Source organism: Meleagris gallopavo, chromosome 5 (assembly GCF_905368555.1).
Source record: "Meleagris gallopavo chromosome 5, MGAL_WU_HG_1.1, whole genome shotgun sequence".
NCBI classification, from domain to species: Eukaryota; Metazoa; Chordata; class Aves; order Galliformes; family Phasianidae; genus Meleagris; species Meleagris gallopavo.
The window spans coordinates 25,265,422-25,283,773 of NC_139408.1; the positions used below are offsets into that span (position 1 = coordinate 25,265,422).

General features: G+C 39.2%; 1 protein-coding gene across 4 annotated transcripts in view; it reads right to left on the bottom strand.

Moving 5' to 3' along the window:
* The window catches only part of ZNF106 (zinc finger protein 106), a 37,258-nt gene extending 18,986 nt beyond the window's left edge, over positions 1-18,272 (bottom strand). For 3 of the 4 annotated variants that reach the window (XM_085224840.1, XM_085224841.1, XM_085224839.1), the window contains exons 1-6: positions 18,112-18,271; positions 17,461-17,586; positions 11,162-11,247; positions 10,373-10,434; positions 4,926-5,120; positions 694-2,766 (exon numbers count right to left, since the gene is read on the bottom strand). In XM_085224840.1, coding sequence (XP_085080966.1) covers positions 694-2,766; positions 4,926-5,120; positions 10,373-10,434; positions 11,162-11,215 — 2,384 coding nt within the window. In that variant the 5' untranslated portion in view covers positions 11,216-11,247; positions 17,461-17,586; positions 18,112-18,271. Of the gene's footprint in view, positions 1-693; positions 2,767-4,925; positions 5,121-10,372; positions 10,435-11,161; positions 11,248-17,460; positions 17,587-18,111 lie in introns of all 4 variants that reach the window. The other variant, XR_014883511.1, reaches the window with a different exon arrangement.
* Between the last annotated feature and the right edge of the window lie 80 nt (positions 18,273-18,352).

The following is an 18,352-nucleotide window of genomic DNA, read 5'->3' on the forward strand; positions in this document are numbered from 1 at the left end:
AGAATTTTGAAATTTGAGGATCTGTTCATCACTCAAACAACATTAAAGCTGTTACCTTTGTTCCTCAGTGTCTTATAAAGCTCAACTCTGAAGAAAATCTCAAACAGAAACAAAACATAATTTTCAGAACTACCTGTAAACCAGTTTGGTGCAAGCAAAGATTACATATTTTCAATAGTCTGCAAAACCTTCAGAGGCTTAAAGCATTAACTATTTTACAGACACTCTAAATACACACACAAACTGCTTATCAGATTAAAACAGATAAACATCTGAAAAGGAAACATTTATTCTGTCTGCAACAATGCAAGCATTTCTTGTAGTCCTGAGTACATGAAGTAATTGCAACAGTGATGTTCACATCCTCATTATGTTTTACATACTTCCATTTACTAGAACCTGAAACGCAAATGTGTTCCTAGTGTCATATGTCATGATATCACATTCTGGTATTAAGCAATTATTGTGAACTGATCATAATCTGTTCTGAGTAGCAAACTCCTGTCACTTATTTGTGGACAGACTGCCACAGAAGCAATCAAAAAAATTCCAAATTGTACGTGCAAAAAGATGGTTGTATCAAAATGCTTGATTATAAAGTCTTCTTTTTAGCATTCTGAAATTCACCTAAGATAAGGAAAACAACCCACTCCCTTAAACACACACACACAGTTACACTAGAAAGCTACCAACCTTGGTAAACCTTTGCCAAGTTCCTGTTTCTTCTTTGATACCTGCTGGATGACTTGATCCCAGTTTACATTTCGCCGGGAAGCACTAAGAATCTGCCTGAGGGTTGGTTTAAGGCCCGATTCTTTCTCAGTCTCACTTCTCCGATGGCCACTTATGTTCCGAATGCGCCGTGCGTTATTGAGATTGGGCTCTGGAAGGTGTATTCCCACTTTGCTCTTCAAACTAATATGTCGTGTCAGATCTCTTTGCAGAGAGGCAGGGAGGCCAAGTTTACTTAAATCAGGAAGGAGGCCTAGTGATTGACTTCCTCCTTTCTGCAGCTCATGATCTGAATGATTTTCAAAACCTTCCACTTCAAAGCGACCATCTGACTTGACATGCTCTTCATTCACTTCTTTTTCCTGTGAGGGGGTTTTCAAACCCACGTGCAAGTGATCCTGACTGTTTGATGAAGAAACTGTGGATTCCATCTGAAATGCAGCATCTTTCAGATCAGCAGATGCAATGCTTGAAGCAGATGGCTTTTCATCAACATCCTTTTCAGAGGCAGCAAGTTTACCTTCTGGAATGCCACAGGGTAAACAAGAACTAACAGAAGGACTCAGTTTGTCAATTCTTATTTCTACTTTCTCTCTTCCTGTTAACTCATCATCACTCACATCTTCCAATGAATGTAGTCTGAACCTGTTCTTTGGTGATGCTTTCCCAGTTCCTTCCATATTCTGATCACTTGTACTCTTGCAAGAGTTTAAGGGAGGATTTTGTAAGGAATGGTTGGACTGAATATCTTTGCCTTTTTGTTCTGCTTCACCTAAGTTAACAACAGGCTCCCCAACATTACTGCTAAGTGTGTCTTTGTTGTTTCCTTCTAAGTTATCAGCAGATGCACCAGGCAGCTTTGATGAATAAGAAGGTAAATTGTTAGCTTCGAGATTCAATGCTTTCAAACGGTTCTGTTCTTTGCTATTAGGTGAGGACAACAGAGACTTGACATTTTTTAACAGACTTTTTGTGTCTTGCTTTTGGGAAGACAACTTCATGTCCATGATATTTAGAAGAGGGGATTTCAGCGATGGCATCCTACTACTTCTGCCATCATCTTTGTCAGGCTTTTCATCTCTGGAATCAGGGTAATCTACGGTTACATTAGAATGGGGAGATGCTTCTGATTTTTTTAATTTTGGGAGGCTAGCAGTGGCTTCACAAGTTTTTCCTTTTCCTGATGATTCAGTAAGAGGCAAAAATAAAGAATCCATTTTCTCTGTAGCTTTAGAAACATCTTCAAACCATGATTGCTGCTCTGTAGATTTTTGGGACGGGTAGGGAGTCCAGCGATGTATTTTATCTCTTGAAGGGCTCCCACTTTTCCCACTGTTTCTTGAAGCTTTACTTTCTGGTTGCTTTGAAGTACCAAAATCCAATGCCCCCTCAGAAGGAAGTTTATCACTAGTAAAATCAAATGAATCACTCCTATTATTTCGATCTCTGTATGGAAGAACAGACATGTCTTTCTCTTGCCACTGCCACATATATCTTTCCTTATTATATTTAGCTGGCTCTAATAAGTATGTATCTCCAGAACTTCCAAAATTCCAGCTATTTGCACCATGAGAACTAGACTTCCAGTTTCCTCCATAACTCTTGCAATTCCAGCTAGAAAAGTTACCTGTTCCTTCTGTGTGCCAAGTAGAATTCCTCCCTCTGGCACTGTGATGCCAATTTGATGTTCCTCCTCCTCGTCCATTTGGATGCCAAACAATTCCAGAATTCCCATACTTATGCCAACTTGAAGAGCTTCCTGAAACATTTTGGTGCCACCCAGAGCGTCCCCTTGGGCCACCTGGATGCCTACTTATATTAAGGTTCCTCTGGGAGTGTGAAAATTTGCCTTGTCTAGAATTAATATAATCATCCCTTTCCCATTTCCAGTCCCTTTGTAATGCATTATGATGATGCCATGATGACTGATCATAAGCTTCTCTTTCTTTGTATGTAGCTCTCTCTTCTCGCCTCCTCTGTGATCTCCTATCATCGCATTCTGTTTCTTGGTTTGTACAGCATGGTTCAACTTGCCTACAAAACAATTTAGAAGAAAATAAATTCTGATGCTATTCCACTGAAATCCAACATAAAACAAGTCTCATCCATTTATCTTGCACTAGGGAGCTATCTTATTTAAGAAGAAACAGATACAACTGACTTAGCTACTTTATCATTCAAGGTTCTGTAGTGGTTGACTTTCAACTCTAGTGTTATGCCAAATTTGAAACCTTGCATTTCAAATTTGCTCCTACAAGAACAACTGATATGATTCAGGGATAGTTCAAGGAGAGCTGTCAGAAAGCTCGTTTTTGTTGTACATTCTTTGCAATTTGAGGAATCTATATAGGAAAAAAACTAATAAGTAGTCGGATTTTTTTTCCTGAAGATTACTCTGTTGATACTAGACAGCTTAACTAGAGTGAATCGATATAAAACAGAAGGAAAATTAGAAACCACTGAAAAAAGCAGTTATTCTACTTAATAGAGAAAACAATTGAGATCATGTCTCAGTTTATAAAGCTTATGTAACACATATAGAACATTCACAAAAACCATATCTCAGATACAAAAACCTATTTTGTCTTGTTTTAAACGACAAACCAGGAATCCACAGCATGCAGTGTCTGCGAGGGCCTCCCAAAAGCACTATCTATTGCCCTTTGGATAATACTTGTGGTTGGCAGTCTGTCAAGACACATGGTAAATTATCACATGCACATTTAAAGATAAAGGCTACCTTAACACTCGCAGCTATTCCCAGGGTCAGCACTCTAAATATATTAAATATCTATTCTACAAAATGAGGAGTGCTTAATAAAAGTTTTTACTTCCAAAAACTGATCACATAAATACATGCACTCTGAGTTCCTGAACAAGCAAGATAGGAAGCTTTCGTACCACTCTTTGCTAAAAAAAATTGATATGAATAAATTGAAATTTATAGTATACCACCTTTTAAGATTTCAACGCATTCCAGTTTCACTAAGAGATGCACAAATAATTAATGTCTAGTGGGAAATGAGCTACTGTATAAACTAAAATGAGCTTTAAGACAAGAAAACAAATAAACGATGTCTCAGTGATACCTTTAGTTCTAGGAGCTGACTCAACTGGACTATGATCTAATGGAAACAGTTTTGCTGTAACTTTACCCATGTAATTTTTTTTTCCCCAAGTCCATATCCAACTGAGAGATTTTATAAGATTTTATTTGTCTCAGAATAGCACTGTACTAACAGCACTTTCACTAAAGAATGAAGAAAAATGACTTTGTTACTATCTACATCGACTATTATAAAAACACGACCACCACACAGAGACACTTCAGTAAATGGATTCAAAACCAAACAGTAACTACAGTTACGCACTTTAAGGCACTAACTGAAATTTTCCAGTAGTGAGCAAGAGCTTCTTTCAAAAATCACATGGCCCTTTAGTACCATCGTCATGCTGTAAACACATTGAAAAAAATAAATTTCCAATTGGAACACCACATTAGCAATGCACACTTGCAGTCACATGCAAGATAAACGGCAGCACTTGCTACTCTCCGCAGCCTTGTATTTCACAGTGAGTCACAAGAATTATCTTTAGTTGCTGATAAGCAGCAAGATAAAACAAGCAAGTAACTTCATTCACGGATTATGGGATTTTAGTGTGACATTAGGAGAACAATCCAGTTGATTAAAAAAAACAGACAGATCAAAAGTTTTAAACTTTTCAAAACATGTTCACCAACAGTTCTGAAAAGACCGGGTCCCTGCAGAACCATTCTCCCATCACACTAAAAACAATTACAGCACTACCATCACATTCACTAAACCCTTCCATTAAAACAAATATCACATGTTAAAATAACAGCATAAGGATTCTCAAGGCACAAGATATCACATTAGGGACTTGAATGCTACAGCACAGCTGTTTTTTGCTTTTTTGTTTTTTTTAAATCTACAATGGATGATATCTGTAATTCCCTACAAACAGTAAATCAACAAAACAAGTACATTTAGCAGAATCATCTTTACACATTGAAAACTACAGTCTCCACCTAGTTCTCCCAGGCCATTGTAACAAGCATACTGACTGCACACAGTTTACATTTCATGAGCACCCAATCCTTAGGAGGAAATTACAACTGAGCTATAAGCACTCTTACAATGTTACAACTAAGAAAAGAAAGGAAAACTCACCGGTTCCGTTCCTTCCTTTGCTTAATTAGTTGAATGAGTTCTTTGTCAAGGTATTCTTCTTCTGTCTCCTCTTTCTCTTCCGCTTTATCATGGGCATCAACATTGTCTTTGTGTAGCTGGCTGGAGATGTGCTTGGCATACGCTGACAAGCCCACCAGCGTCACCCTGCACACCTGGCACTCGTGGTTGCTGTCCCTAGGAAGAGAGGCAGAGGGTGGGCTTTCTGTTCTGCCAACAGGCATGGTGGATTATCTCTGGTCTTACTTTGTTTCCTCTGAATGTACTTATCTTTAGCCGATGGTTTGTGTTCAAGGCTACTAAGTTTTGCTCGGTATGTTTAAGTTACTTGAATTCTCTGTTTTTGGTTTTGTTGGTTTTTTTTTTTTCATTCAATGTCTAGTTTTTTTGATGGTAAAATTTTTAGATTTTTTTCCAACAATCAAGAGGTAGAAGACTTGGTAGTAGAGCTGTATCAAACAGGAGGAGGAATTCGTCTTGAATTGTTGTACTCAAAATCTTTTCAGAGGAAACACAGTGAGCGAGGAGGCAGAATGGAAGGCTTACAGAGCTAGCAGGAGCTGCTCTGAAGCCCTTCCATGGTGCCAGCTGCACTGGGGAAGCCTGGCGACAGCTTCTACATTTAATCTTTGCCTTGATCCTTCCCCCAGCGAAATTTAGAAAAGGGAGGAGGCAGTACATGGATACAGCCAATCCTACTACAGCACAACCTAAACTGGGACAGCTGAGACTGCTGCCTGGAATCTAAAGACTCCATAGCACAGCAAGCAATGGGAGGGTGTCTTCAGTTCACTGTACTTTATTTGGTTCAAATGTGCATGAGATCTGCTTTCCACTTTAGAGGACATATCTTAAAAAAAATACAGTAATTATTTCAGCTGGAGGAAGTTGACAGCTGTGGCAGACAAATGGTTTCACTCATGTTTCAGAGAATACTGGACTAAGGTTACAATTTTTTTCCTTTATTAAAAAAAATCTAAAAATACCTTATTTGTTCTCCTAACAAATCCAACAGAAACTCCACTGTTAAGAAAATATGAATTTAAAAATAGCCTAAACAGGGAAAGTATGTTCACCAGTTAAAAAAAAAAGGACAAAAACATGAATAAGTATCACAATAAACAATTCAGTTGGAACAAGTCAGGACTCACTGCCTGCCTCCACAATGTTTCTTATTACACTGACATTTAATTAATACTAGCAAATTTACCTAACTGCATGGCATACTCAACACTGAAGTCTTGTAACAGTAGTACTGTTTTACCAGCACAGTTCATAACTGTAGTAAAGACACTGGGATCCATAATGGAAAAGGTCAAACATGAATCCCCAGTTTTTAGAAACAAGTAAAATGAGGAACAGATATAAAATGCACCTTTACTCAAGAAACTAAGCCAGCATCCTTAAGTGGAGTGCCAGCAGCGAGCTAGTAAAAACAATGTTTTTATTTTCCCCAGAATTTTTTTTTTCATCTTCCTAACTTAGTTAAGAAACCTAACCAATTAAGTCATCCAGGCACAGTCACAGCCGGTAAAGTAGACCAACTCATAAAAATTGTACTCTTTGTATTTCATTTCAGATGAAATATTTGGATAAGTTTCATTTATGAAAGAGGTAGCTTACAAATACAGTGTTTTCTGGAGAAGAGTGCACTTCATTTTGCTGACTTCACGCTCACTAATAAACAGTCAAAGCATAAATTCTATACATATATTTAGTCTGTTTTATTAATCCCATATACAATCAGTGAATTTTACTAATGCACTGGAAGAACAATCTTCACACCCATAAATAGATCAACTATTAGTCTTAAGGCACATAGAAGCTTCTTGCAGAAAGAGGTGCTCCGTCTCTATACCATCACATTTACATGACAAGATGACTTCAACATGAAACATACCTCAGGAATATATTACATCTTAATGAATACTCTAAATCCTTCATTTCTATTCTCACATAGAATTTCTATCACTCACATTTGCAGACTGACTAAATGCACGCACTGTTTCTACTGATTCAGATAAGTTCACAGCTGGGCTACAGACAAAGTTGCTTCTGTAACATGTAACATATGAGTAGTTACTAAGCTGCGGCTCTTAGACCACTTGACAGTCTGGAAAAAAAAGACTAAAGTGGGTTACAATTATAATGGTGTTCTGCTGTTAATTTCCAAGAACCTAGAAGAGAAGAAACAAAACAAAAAACCCTAAAACTTCCCTACGTGGACAACTACGTGAATTAAAGTAGAACTGCCTGAGAGCTTGAATGGTTATGCTAAAGGGATATTTTATTTCTATCATCACTTCTGCTACACTATTCCTACTAATATCAGCCAGCATTGGGCACGCTCCCACCACGTGTACATTTCCCTACAAATCACCTGAAACACCACACAGTCTCAGTTCTTTAAGGAGATCAAAAGCAGTTTTAAGTAAACAGGAAAAGTGTATTCTCAGAATGACAGCATCCAAGAGCTTTATTTTCTGTCTATTTCAAATGGCAGACTATGTCCCTCATACAAAAGTATTATTCCATTTTCAATTACAAAAAATGAAGTCCGCTTAAGCTTTCTATTTGACATCCAATTCCTATAACATATCACAGGGAATAAGGCTTCAAGAAAAAGAGCCTTAAGAAGTTTGAGAAAGCTGTTCTAGTCCTTGAGATACCAAATTAAATTTAGAAGAAAAACATGAACCAATACGTGCATCTGTCTAAAACCTAACTTCAAGATGGACGTTAAATTTGAAGGTAGCAAATGTTGATATAATTTTAATGTTATCATCTTGTTTCACACAATTCAAACACCTTTATGAGGCTGTTGCTTGCATTTTGCATTTTAAACCTAGAGCACATCTTTCTTCACAAAATTCCTAAAAGACTCCTACTAAACTGAAATGGAAGGAAGGAGGAAAAGCATGGGGAAGAGAACAAGGCTCTTCTGACAGGCTACTGTGGACTTTTATAATATGCAATTTCTAAAAATAGTGTTACTTGTAAGAGTCAAGAATTAGAAAAATACTAAGAAGGCAAGAAACGAGATGCTAAAATACATTAAATTTTCAACTCATCATTTTTCTGTCCTTGTAGCCCCTCTAATCTCATTATTACTACCAGAAGAAAGTCTAAAATAGAAATGTTCTACAAGTTAGCTGACCAGAAGCCCTAAATAAATTTCTAGTGCTGAGGGCATACTGGTTTCTGAGCAACCACTTCCCAGCTGTTCAGTAACAGAACAAGTTCTTCTCACTCCTAGCAGACACAGCAAATACTATGATGTGCTTGATCGCAGTCACGTTTTCAGAACACTCCTTAGCTGACAAGGCCAGTTGTGTGGGGCATAGTAGAGATGAAAGCAAGATTGCCTAGGATTTTTATTATTTCTAAATAAGTAGCAGAACTCAGAAAAAAATAGTCTGTAATTTTTATTCAAAAAAAAAAAAAAAGCTGCTTTCATACATTTTCTTGAAGTGACATAATAAAAATTGAAGCCACGGACAGATTAATCAAATATCAGATGGAAGTAGAAATTGGGCAACAGAGGTTATTTACTGCCAGTTAATATGCAGTTCAAGGTAAGCAATATTTTTCCATTTATACAGCATAAAATTTATGAAGTAGTAGGCACAATAGAGCTCAAATCCCAGCTGCAGCCTTGGTGCAAAGACAACACAACTGGAACTCACTGCAGACTGTAAAACAGGTTAGAAGTATGACGACTTGCAATGCATTCACCTTCCTATAAGGACTTGTTTTATTTCACTGCAACTGTTGTTAGCAGACATAAGCAGGCATACTCATTTTCCAAATATTTTCCAGAGGACTTGTATTAGAAACTGTAGCAATTGGACAGATCAATATGGTGGAAAAAGGTGTTTCACACGAGGTAAAATGACAGAGGGACCAGCAGAATAGAAAGACACTATAAAGGAAAGGAAGAAGATTGCTTACCCAATATCAGAAGATCCCAGGTTCACAGGGGAAAGCTCCACCAAGGAGAGGCATCTCCAGGAAGAGATCCTTCCCCACTGGCACTCAGCCCCTAAATGAGGTCTAAGAGAGGTGCAGCCAGGCTCCACCCCTTCCAGTCACACACCTGAATTGCCTTCACCTGTGCTCCCAGGGCTGACCGGGTCCTCTCCCCAGGTGCTCAATCAGTGGTTCAGGCCATGACTCAACAGTTTCCATACAGAAGCACATAAGTTTTAGACAAAACTACAGCAATAATTTACAATTGTACACAACATAAAATACTACACAGCTGGCGCAAGCAAGTGTATTCAGCTGCAGCATGTAGTATTGCAATCTTGCACTCAAAACAGGCACTTTTTTGCAGTTACATAAATGTTTTGCATATAAAAATATTCAGAAAAATAAATTTAAGTTTCTCTAGACTTGAAGTATTATAAAACAAAGCAGGTTAAAGTTTGATTGGAATTCTAAACTGGCAAAAACTAACTATATTGGCATTAGAATCAGTCTTAGCTTCATTGCGTCTATGTTCAATATTTAAATTTAAAACTGTTTAAACAAAGAGGCCTGCTCTCCTTCTGCACAAGAGGAAAAAAGGGAATAAAAGCTACATTAACTGAGAACTAATGCAAACAGAAGCTGCCTACGATTTATCTTCATTGAACGTAAGATACTTGTCCCAATAAAATTCATCTCCCACACTCAGGAGTTGAAAGAAAATAACTTCTTAGTGCTTTAGAAGTTGTTTAACATAGATGTGCAATTTTCATATGAAGTTAGTGGTGCAAGATGATTATAAACTAGTCAAGTGTTTAAGTGTAAACCATCTGATCTCTCTGCCTACCTCAAAGACCACACAAAATTAAAAGAACTTGCAAATGCACTCCGATTGCATCCGGTTTCCATATTATCAAGATGGTATTTGAATACCCCCTACCTCCTTCCGCTTTCCAGAGATTATAATTAAAGCCATGGAAACCGTCATCCACCCTGGTTAGCTCCCACAACCAAACAACCGGACCAGAGAGGCGGAGGACAAGGCTGACACTCAAACACAGGTGCAGTCCTACATCCAAGATGCCAGATTTCCCACAGTGTTTGAAAAGTTAATAACTGAAGACTTTCCTTTTAAAATAAACTTTATAAAAAACTAGTGTGTGTAATTCTACCAAAGGCAGAATTACAGTGCTTCCAGGAAACCAAACAAAAAGCTGCCAAGAACTAAAAACATTTTATTTTTTTTTAATCTTTCATTTTATTTTTTTCCACATCACTTGTCTCAGTTAACAAGCCTCCTGAGTTTTAGGTACTCAGAGAACATGGTCATTGCCAGCTTTATCACATATACCATGCCTAAAATAAATTGTCCAATTCAGCTTGTTTGAGAAATAGCACATTAGTCATTCCTGAGAATAACAAACTGCACAAAGAGGCAAGATACATTGTGGTTCTACTACCTTCCTTTCAGGTTTTCAAGTTCTCTGTGGTGAAGCATGCTCCTCATGTGTTCTTCCATCTCCTTCAATAAAGAGAAAGGAAAGTAGAATTGGTCATAAAAAGAAAGAAAGAAAGCCATTCCAAAGATTTCACATTCTATTGACATTTGAGCTGAAATATTTTGAAATCTTCAAAGAACAGACACTAATCTAATTATTCTCCCCAGTTCTTGAATCCACATCTCCAAAGGGAAAACATCTCCAACCCTCATGAGTTGTGAGAATTATTACACTGGCATTTGCACAATAGCCTTGTGGCAGGTGGCTAAACAAAAATATTACAATTAAAAAAAAACCAACACTGTTTCACAGTGCAGGCTTTGCATGAAAAAGACAACATGCACTCTGACACCATTAATGAAAATACATGCTGTGTGATTCCTCATTCTCATTCATTTAGAAACAAGATAGAAATCCAAAGGGAAAAAAAAACAGCACAATTTATAACTGAATGAAGTTTTGAACAGTTCACCGTATTATCTCCATGCAGCAATATAAAAAAAATACCCTGAAACTCTCAATACTTTTTTGTATTCAGAATCAAGGATATTGCAGAGCTCATTTAAAGAAAGATACTCTACAGCACATGTAAATACACTATTTGGTTTGTGATAGATCTAGATCAATATGCTCCTGATACAAGAAAAACGTTCTCAGAGTTCATGCAGTTTTAAAATGGGAGTAGTTCTCATACACACTTAATATTAATACCTACTGCAGTTAGGTGTAAACTAAATGTGAATTATTTACCTTCTTTGAGCTGTATACAATGTGACACAATACGCATTTTCGTTCTCGCACCATGCTTACAACCCCAGATAGATCTTATCCCATACCTGCAAGTAATTCAAGAAGAACAAACATTCAGGATTTTTTTCATCATTAATCTATTTTGGTAAAGAAAGTAAAAATAAGTTACCATTCACGAAAACAAGTGTGTTGAACTCCTTAAAGAGCTCTCTCATGCAATTTTGAATAGTCCTCTAGAAAGCTGTTTAAAAAAATAGCTTTCCCTTTTTTTTCTTCTTGTCCTGCAAGATACAGCACTTATTCTGCAAAGACACATAGGATTGCTCTCAGCTACTCAAAGCAGATTAACAAAAATCTAATTAACGCTGTTGTGCATTTTTCTGTCTCCACACAAAAAGGCAGTCCATTACAAACTTTGTTATTTTACATCAGTCACCTTCAGAGCTAGTTCAGCTAATATGATCTAATTCAATTGGCAAAAGCCTCCAGCAGCTTACCCTATCATATCCCAATTGTTCACCATCAACCTTCTCTTTCTGGGACACTGCACCCTAACAATCTAGTACTGAGTGAAGCTGTGAGCACGGCTGAGGAGGTCTTGTACTTACACTGAGACCAGTCTGCACAGAGTTAAAGCAGCTCTGACATTCAGTGCAACAGAAGCAGCAAAATCATATCCATCTACTTCCAAAATGTGGATTTTGGAGAAATAACTCCTTTCCCCGAATGTGGACATATACTTAGTTAAGACATGCATCAGCACCTGTCCAGCATAAAGAGAATGCAATTGAGATAATCTTTAGGCAAAGAAAGCAGTTTCCTCCCTAAATGAATTCACTACCATACTAAAACAAACCTGTTTAAAACACAACAGCAGATTCAATCAACTTATGTTATTTATCCAGCATTTGTAGGATCCATTCTTGAAGTCTCAGTGGTATTTAAATAGACATTCTCCAGTTTTATCACAAGGGCACCTGATGTGCTCGAATCATTAGTAACAGATATTTATTTTCATAAAGCATCCACAACAGTACAAGATCATTCAGAACTCTGCATCAGACTGGGCCACATAGAACATGCATGTAAAGCATTAATCTACTCCTGGAAAGCAAAAAAATGCTGATTCTTGTTCCAATTTCAGATAGCTACCTTTTGCATGAAAATATGCTCTACTTCCCTGGTATTCTTCACTAACACTATTTTGTCATTTAATGGACTAGTATCAGACACATTTAGGATCTTGCTTAAGATTACTCAAGCACCCATGGAATTCATTCTGCACAAGAGAAAGACAGCAGCATGGGACCTAACCCAGGACAAACAGGTCACTGAAGCATGGTGACTTGCTGACACCAGTTTGCACATAACATCAAAAAGCTATCTATCACAAGGAGACCTAACAACACCTGTTTTGACTAATTAAAACATATAGTAACTATACACGATTACAGGAAGAGTTTTAGGCTAACTGCCCAATCAACAGGGCATTTCTTATGGTAGAGTACTAAAAATACAAATAGAATTCAAATGCTATTGGATGTCACCATGAAAAGTGAAGCTTTCAATTCCACAGAGAGATGCTCTTGGAAGCAAGAACTCGGAAGTAGTTTGATTTTGTAGGTGCCATAGAGCATACATACAATGGCCAGGAGAGCACAGATCCACATTCTATTTTCAGATCACCTACTGACTTAGCACCTACATGGAGATGAATCACTTCCCTTCATACTTGCCTTTCTTACAAATTCTGCTAGAAAACTTAAGACTGACTTAAATGAAGTACTTCAATTTGTCTGTAAACACTCTCATCAAGTACTTGAAGAAAACATAAATTCCAAGCTTTCCTCTCCTTTACTATGTAGCACTAACAAGAGCCAGACAGTGCTTGAGCCATGTACTCAGTAAGGGTATTTACCCTCATCATACACCAACCAATCTGTTCAATCACAATACCTGCATACAGAGAAAGGAATTACCTCTCATGGGTCACTAAGAGGAAAACGAGCTAGTATAAAAAAATAAAGTAGCTAGTAAAGATAAGGTTTTACACTATCACGTAAAAGAAGTATATCTCAACAGCAAAACGTAAAGCTTTTAAAGCAAATGAGATGTTACGCTAACTTCCTATTTCGAGGGAATGTTACCAATCAGTAGGGGATTTTGTTTGTTTTAAAGCAAATGCATACATTTTAAAACAGTGATGTAAATGGAATTTGCCCACAGCCTGCACCTGCCCAGGACCTAGAAACAGCAGCCAGATTTAATTAACTTCAGCAAGTCTGTTAGGGCTTGTGGAGAACGCTTCTCACAAGTATAAATAGCCTACAAAGAAAAGAGGGCATTAGGCTACTTCCTGCTACAACATCCACCGGATAACATATATTAAAAATGCATGTCAAGGCTAAATCTGCTGCAGATCAATGGCTGAGAAGTGACTATATAAAGCCACAAGCCATGGAGCAGAGAGGGCAAACCAGCATGCCAGCTGCCTAGAACTCAGCAGCAGCACTGGGGCCCATCTCACAGCCACTCTACACACTGTCAATAGCAGTGGAAATTCTGCACTTGACAAAAATGGAAGCCTGGAAGTTCAGCATCACAGAATGCTCTGCAGCAACACCCTCCTCAGCCCCTCAGAGGGGCATCAGCCCACTGCCTCAGAGACATCTTTCCGGCAGCAACCGGTCACACAAACCTGGTTGAGCTGCACGAGAGGAACACGAGAGCTACCACAGACACAGGTAAAGGAGGGGAGCAACAGACTAGAAAGATGCAGCTCACCACAAAACCGTTTCATGAAACCTTTTGTCGGGCGATATGAGGAAGAGGTGGACAGGAAGTCCTTCTGCCTTGGAGGGAAGCCTCTGGGCCCGGAGAAAAAGGAATGGAAGTGCATCTTAGGCCCTGGAAGGCACCTAAATAACCACTGTTAGGTTAGGCCACGTGCAGCTTGATTATCAGAAAACTTGTTCTGCTAATTTGCACAGAGAGGCCTGGTCCTTGGAGGAAAACCTGGAGAACACCACGGCCACCTGCTGAGACAAGTCAGTGCTACAAAGCAATTAAAAAATGTAACCAGTGATTTATTAAAAACTAGTAAAATAGTGATTTTCTTAGGGAAAAATGCATACAGTTAAAGCCATTTCCCTGTACTACAATGCTGCCCCAAATACTAAAACTCTCATACCACTGTCAGATTGCTGAACAAAACCAAGTAATTCACTGCCACAAAGAAAGGCCTACACTCAAATTTCATCAAGTTTCATCACCTCAGGCAGAAGTTATGTGGAATAAAGCACCAACATTCAAAAACCACCTTTTCTTCCCAGAACCACTGCCCTTGAGCTCAACTACACAGCAAACGTCAGAGACATCAACTACTCCGCCACTGAGCCAGAAGGAGATAAAGGTTATTGCATGGATTGACATCTCCATGCTCAAGGCAATGAAGCTGACTTTGCTAACTACCCTGACAAGACATCTGCAGGAACAGTTTGTATGCTGCCCCATGAGTAACACTGGATTTTTATAATATATGGGGAAGGTATACACTGGAGATAAGGAGACTACAGACACCTTACACAAACAGAGCAGCACATGCACAGGAACACCTGTCAGGAACAAGAACCTCCATTAAAGACTAGTCTTATTTGTAGCCTGGCTTGAAATAGGTCACAGACCAGAATAATATATAAGCCCTAAGTCAGAATTAAACTGTCTTTCCAATTTCCTATCAGAAATGCTAATAGTTTCCTAATAACCAAACTAAGCTTTCCTTGCTGTAAACTGAGATGGAACACCTCCCAGAGAAAGTAAACACCTTATTGCTATCTTACTTATCATGTACTTTTTACACACTGGCAGATATGGGGATATATACAGCACTAATGTAAATGGAAAGCTGTTCAGCACCACTGTGGTATGCTGTCACTTCAGAGATCTAATATCCACACACCTAGATGGCTTTTTTAGACTCATGCAAGTTCCATTTCTTTAGGTGTTTTCCTGAAACACCATATTTTCCAAGCTTATTAAGATTCCAGTTTCTCTTTCCAAATTGCCTAAAAAACTCAAAGAATTATGTCCAAAACTGGACAGAGTACTGCAACTGAGCCCCCTCTCAGGAGCCTCGAACATTATTTTCTAAAGAGTGAAACAAAGTTTCATTAAGAAGCAACATAATGATCCCTCCACAAGATCAGGCACAAACGGCCTGCCTCGGATCTATCTGCAGCTGCTAAAAGAAGTCCTGTCTGCTTATCCTGCTCATCTTACATCACTTTGTAAGAGATCTTGGATGAAGAGGCCCTTACAAGCATGACACAAAGAGACACAAAATAAAGTGGTTGGTATTTCAGCAATTTGTGTATTTTCCCCCGTCATAGGTATTTGAGTAGTACCCTTGACAGGTATGCGAACTGTGTTTCTGTCACAGACTGTAAATTAAGAACAGGGGCTCAGAAACAAAAGCAAAATGGACTGCTTCATATATCCATCTATTGCAGTTCCACAGAATCAGGTAACTGGCCTTGGCAAAAGAACTCACACTTTATAAGTAACCCTCTACAAAGTCCATGTACTACATAATCAGCTGACCTAAAAAATATCTGTTCAATGGAGAGCGCACTGGAAAGTATTTACCCAGTCACTGGGCTTTTTCTATGAATATAGTCACCACAAAGTATTTAGAATCACTAGAAAGTGATTTCAGGCACTCAAACCACAGCACTCAGATCACTTGACAAAAAACAGTTTTGGTGCCAAGCAAATTCCAGTCAAGGATCCCAAAGATTAGGCTGGCAGGCATCAATGATCAGGCAACAACAACAAAAAAAAAACCAAAAAAAAACAGGCTTCTGCTTGAATTATCACACCTGTGTAACAGACATTTCATCCCAGTGCTGAGTAATAACAGCTTTATTAATTTGGAGTCAAAACGTAAAATCATTTAAGACCAGATGAGAAAAATCCATTACCCAGTAAACTAGAAATGCTTTTTTAAAAAATATGTATAATGTAAAACAAAAGCATTTTTGTAGCTTATTGCATTCTCTTGTTTTCATATCATCAGCTTGAATCAGGTAAAATCTCAAAACTTAGGACACCATCTGGTGGCACAATTCACAAAAGACAACTGTCAGTGTTAAAAATAATTTCATCAACCTAGATTTGACTCAAAGTATCTTACAAAGTTTAAAAGATAAAGTGGAAAAATCAATAGGAAAAAATGCCTTATTTTTATCTAGGTCTCTGAGCACCCCTATAGACTAACTGGGTATGTATTTCTATTAGAGTAATCGTAGTTATTCTTTACACTGTACAGATATCGGAGCCCTGTGTAGATTAAGATGCATTTGATTGACATCTCATCAAACATGTAACATTTTCAGACATATAGGCCAGATATTACCTGAAATTTGGTATAGCAATTAGATAAATTAAAAAGATAGAAAAAGGTGTTTCACAAGAGGAAAAATGACAGAAGGACCAGCAGAATAGAAAGACACTATACAGGAAAGGAAGAAGATTGCTTACCCAATATCAGAAGATCCCAGGTTCACAGGGGAAAGCTCCACCAAGGAGAAGCATCTCCAGGAAAAGATCCTTCCCCACTGGCACTCAGCCCCTAAGTGAGGTCTAAGAGAGGTGCAGCCAGGCTCCACCCCTTCCAGTCACACACCTGAATTGCCTTCACCTGTGCTCCCAGGGCTGACCGGGTCCTCTCCCCAGGTGCTCAATCAGTGGTTCAGGTCATGACTTAACAGTTCCCATACATTTGGTCATAGTGATTCAAGTGACTAACATAATTTGACCAAAACCATCTATTTGCTTGAATTGAGAGTGCATCTATTCAAAAAACTTCACATATAGAAATCAGTCAATGCTGAAACATACACAGTGATGCAAACACAGTTGCCTTTTACTGACAACTCAGTTGAAGCCAAGCAAAAGGTTAAAAAAAAAAATTACACTTGTGTTTAACAGAAGTGGTAGTCTGCTTTCAGGACAGGATTGGAACTTGTTTTCTAAAGTTATAAAGCCAAACTTCATCAGCCTAAAAGATGTGTAATATTCATATTCATAGCAAACACACTGTAATCCTAATGGGGAGGTACTCTCAAAGTTTATGAAAACCTTTAACAAAGTTTTTGGAAGGCTTAAGCCTTTTTTAGGCTCAGCAAAACTTAATAAAGCAATTGAGGCTTAACTGAAAGAAGCAGCAAGTGAGAGAAGGCCACAAACAACCAGCAGAGATCAGGAGAAGCCCCAGGAAATGAAAGCAAAGTCCACCAAACCTCAATCTTGCTCTCTTAGGCTGCTGCTCAGCACCCAGCCGTGGCACCAAGCCTCTTCAGAGCCGTGCTTCAGGCAGAAGGGATGGAGGAAGATACAGCATTGCTGTGGACCATTCCATCAAGCCACTGCCACCAAAAATAGAATGATAAAGAAAAAAAAAAAAAACATATTCTCAAAAAGAAATAATAAACCAAGCCCTTACAGAACAACTTCAGAAATGGAGCATGGTTATTGTCAAAGCCAATTCTAGCCAACACAAATCATCTCCTGCTCAACTGCCCTATGAGGAGCTGCTTCAGTATCCACACACGGTCAGTCTCACTGCAGGTTACTGGGCATTCATCACTACCTCCACTCACACTCACCAGGTCGAATTTTGGCTTCACGACAGGAAGGACTGAGCAACTCGAGCCGAGAGCTGCAATTCAGCCTCCGCAGGTACCGAGACACAGCCACACCTGCACGCCTCTAGCAGGGAGCCGCTCTCACAAAGCCCCATTAGCCGGAATGCAAAGCGCAGCAGCACGCAGCAACGCGGGATGCTCATCACACACGCCTCCCGCTTCCCGGGCCCGCCGCCCCTCCGCAGCTGCCTCAGCCCCACCAAGTAAGCTCCCGCCGGGTAACCGAGCGCTCCGCCCGCTACTCACACATCGCGGCCAGGGCAGGGGGCGGGCCTCCCATCCCCCCCGGCACCGAGCCCGCCCGCAGTCCACCGGCCACGCAGCGCCCGCGTCGGGGCGACCCCACAGAGACTCGCGGGGCAGCCTCTGGCCACAGCCAATGCGGCAGCAGCAGATAGCCGCGCTGCGCGCCGGGAAGAGCTCCCGCTGCTCCGCGGTGCTTGCTGGGAAATGTAGTCCCCGGCACCTGTGCTGGGGCCGACATCAC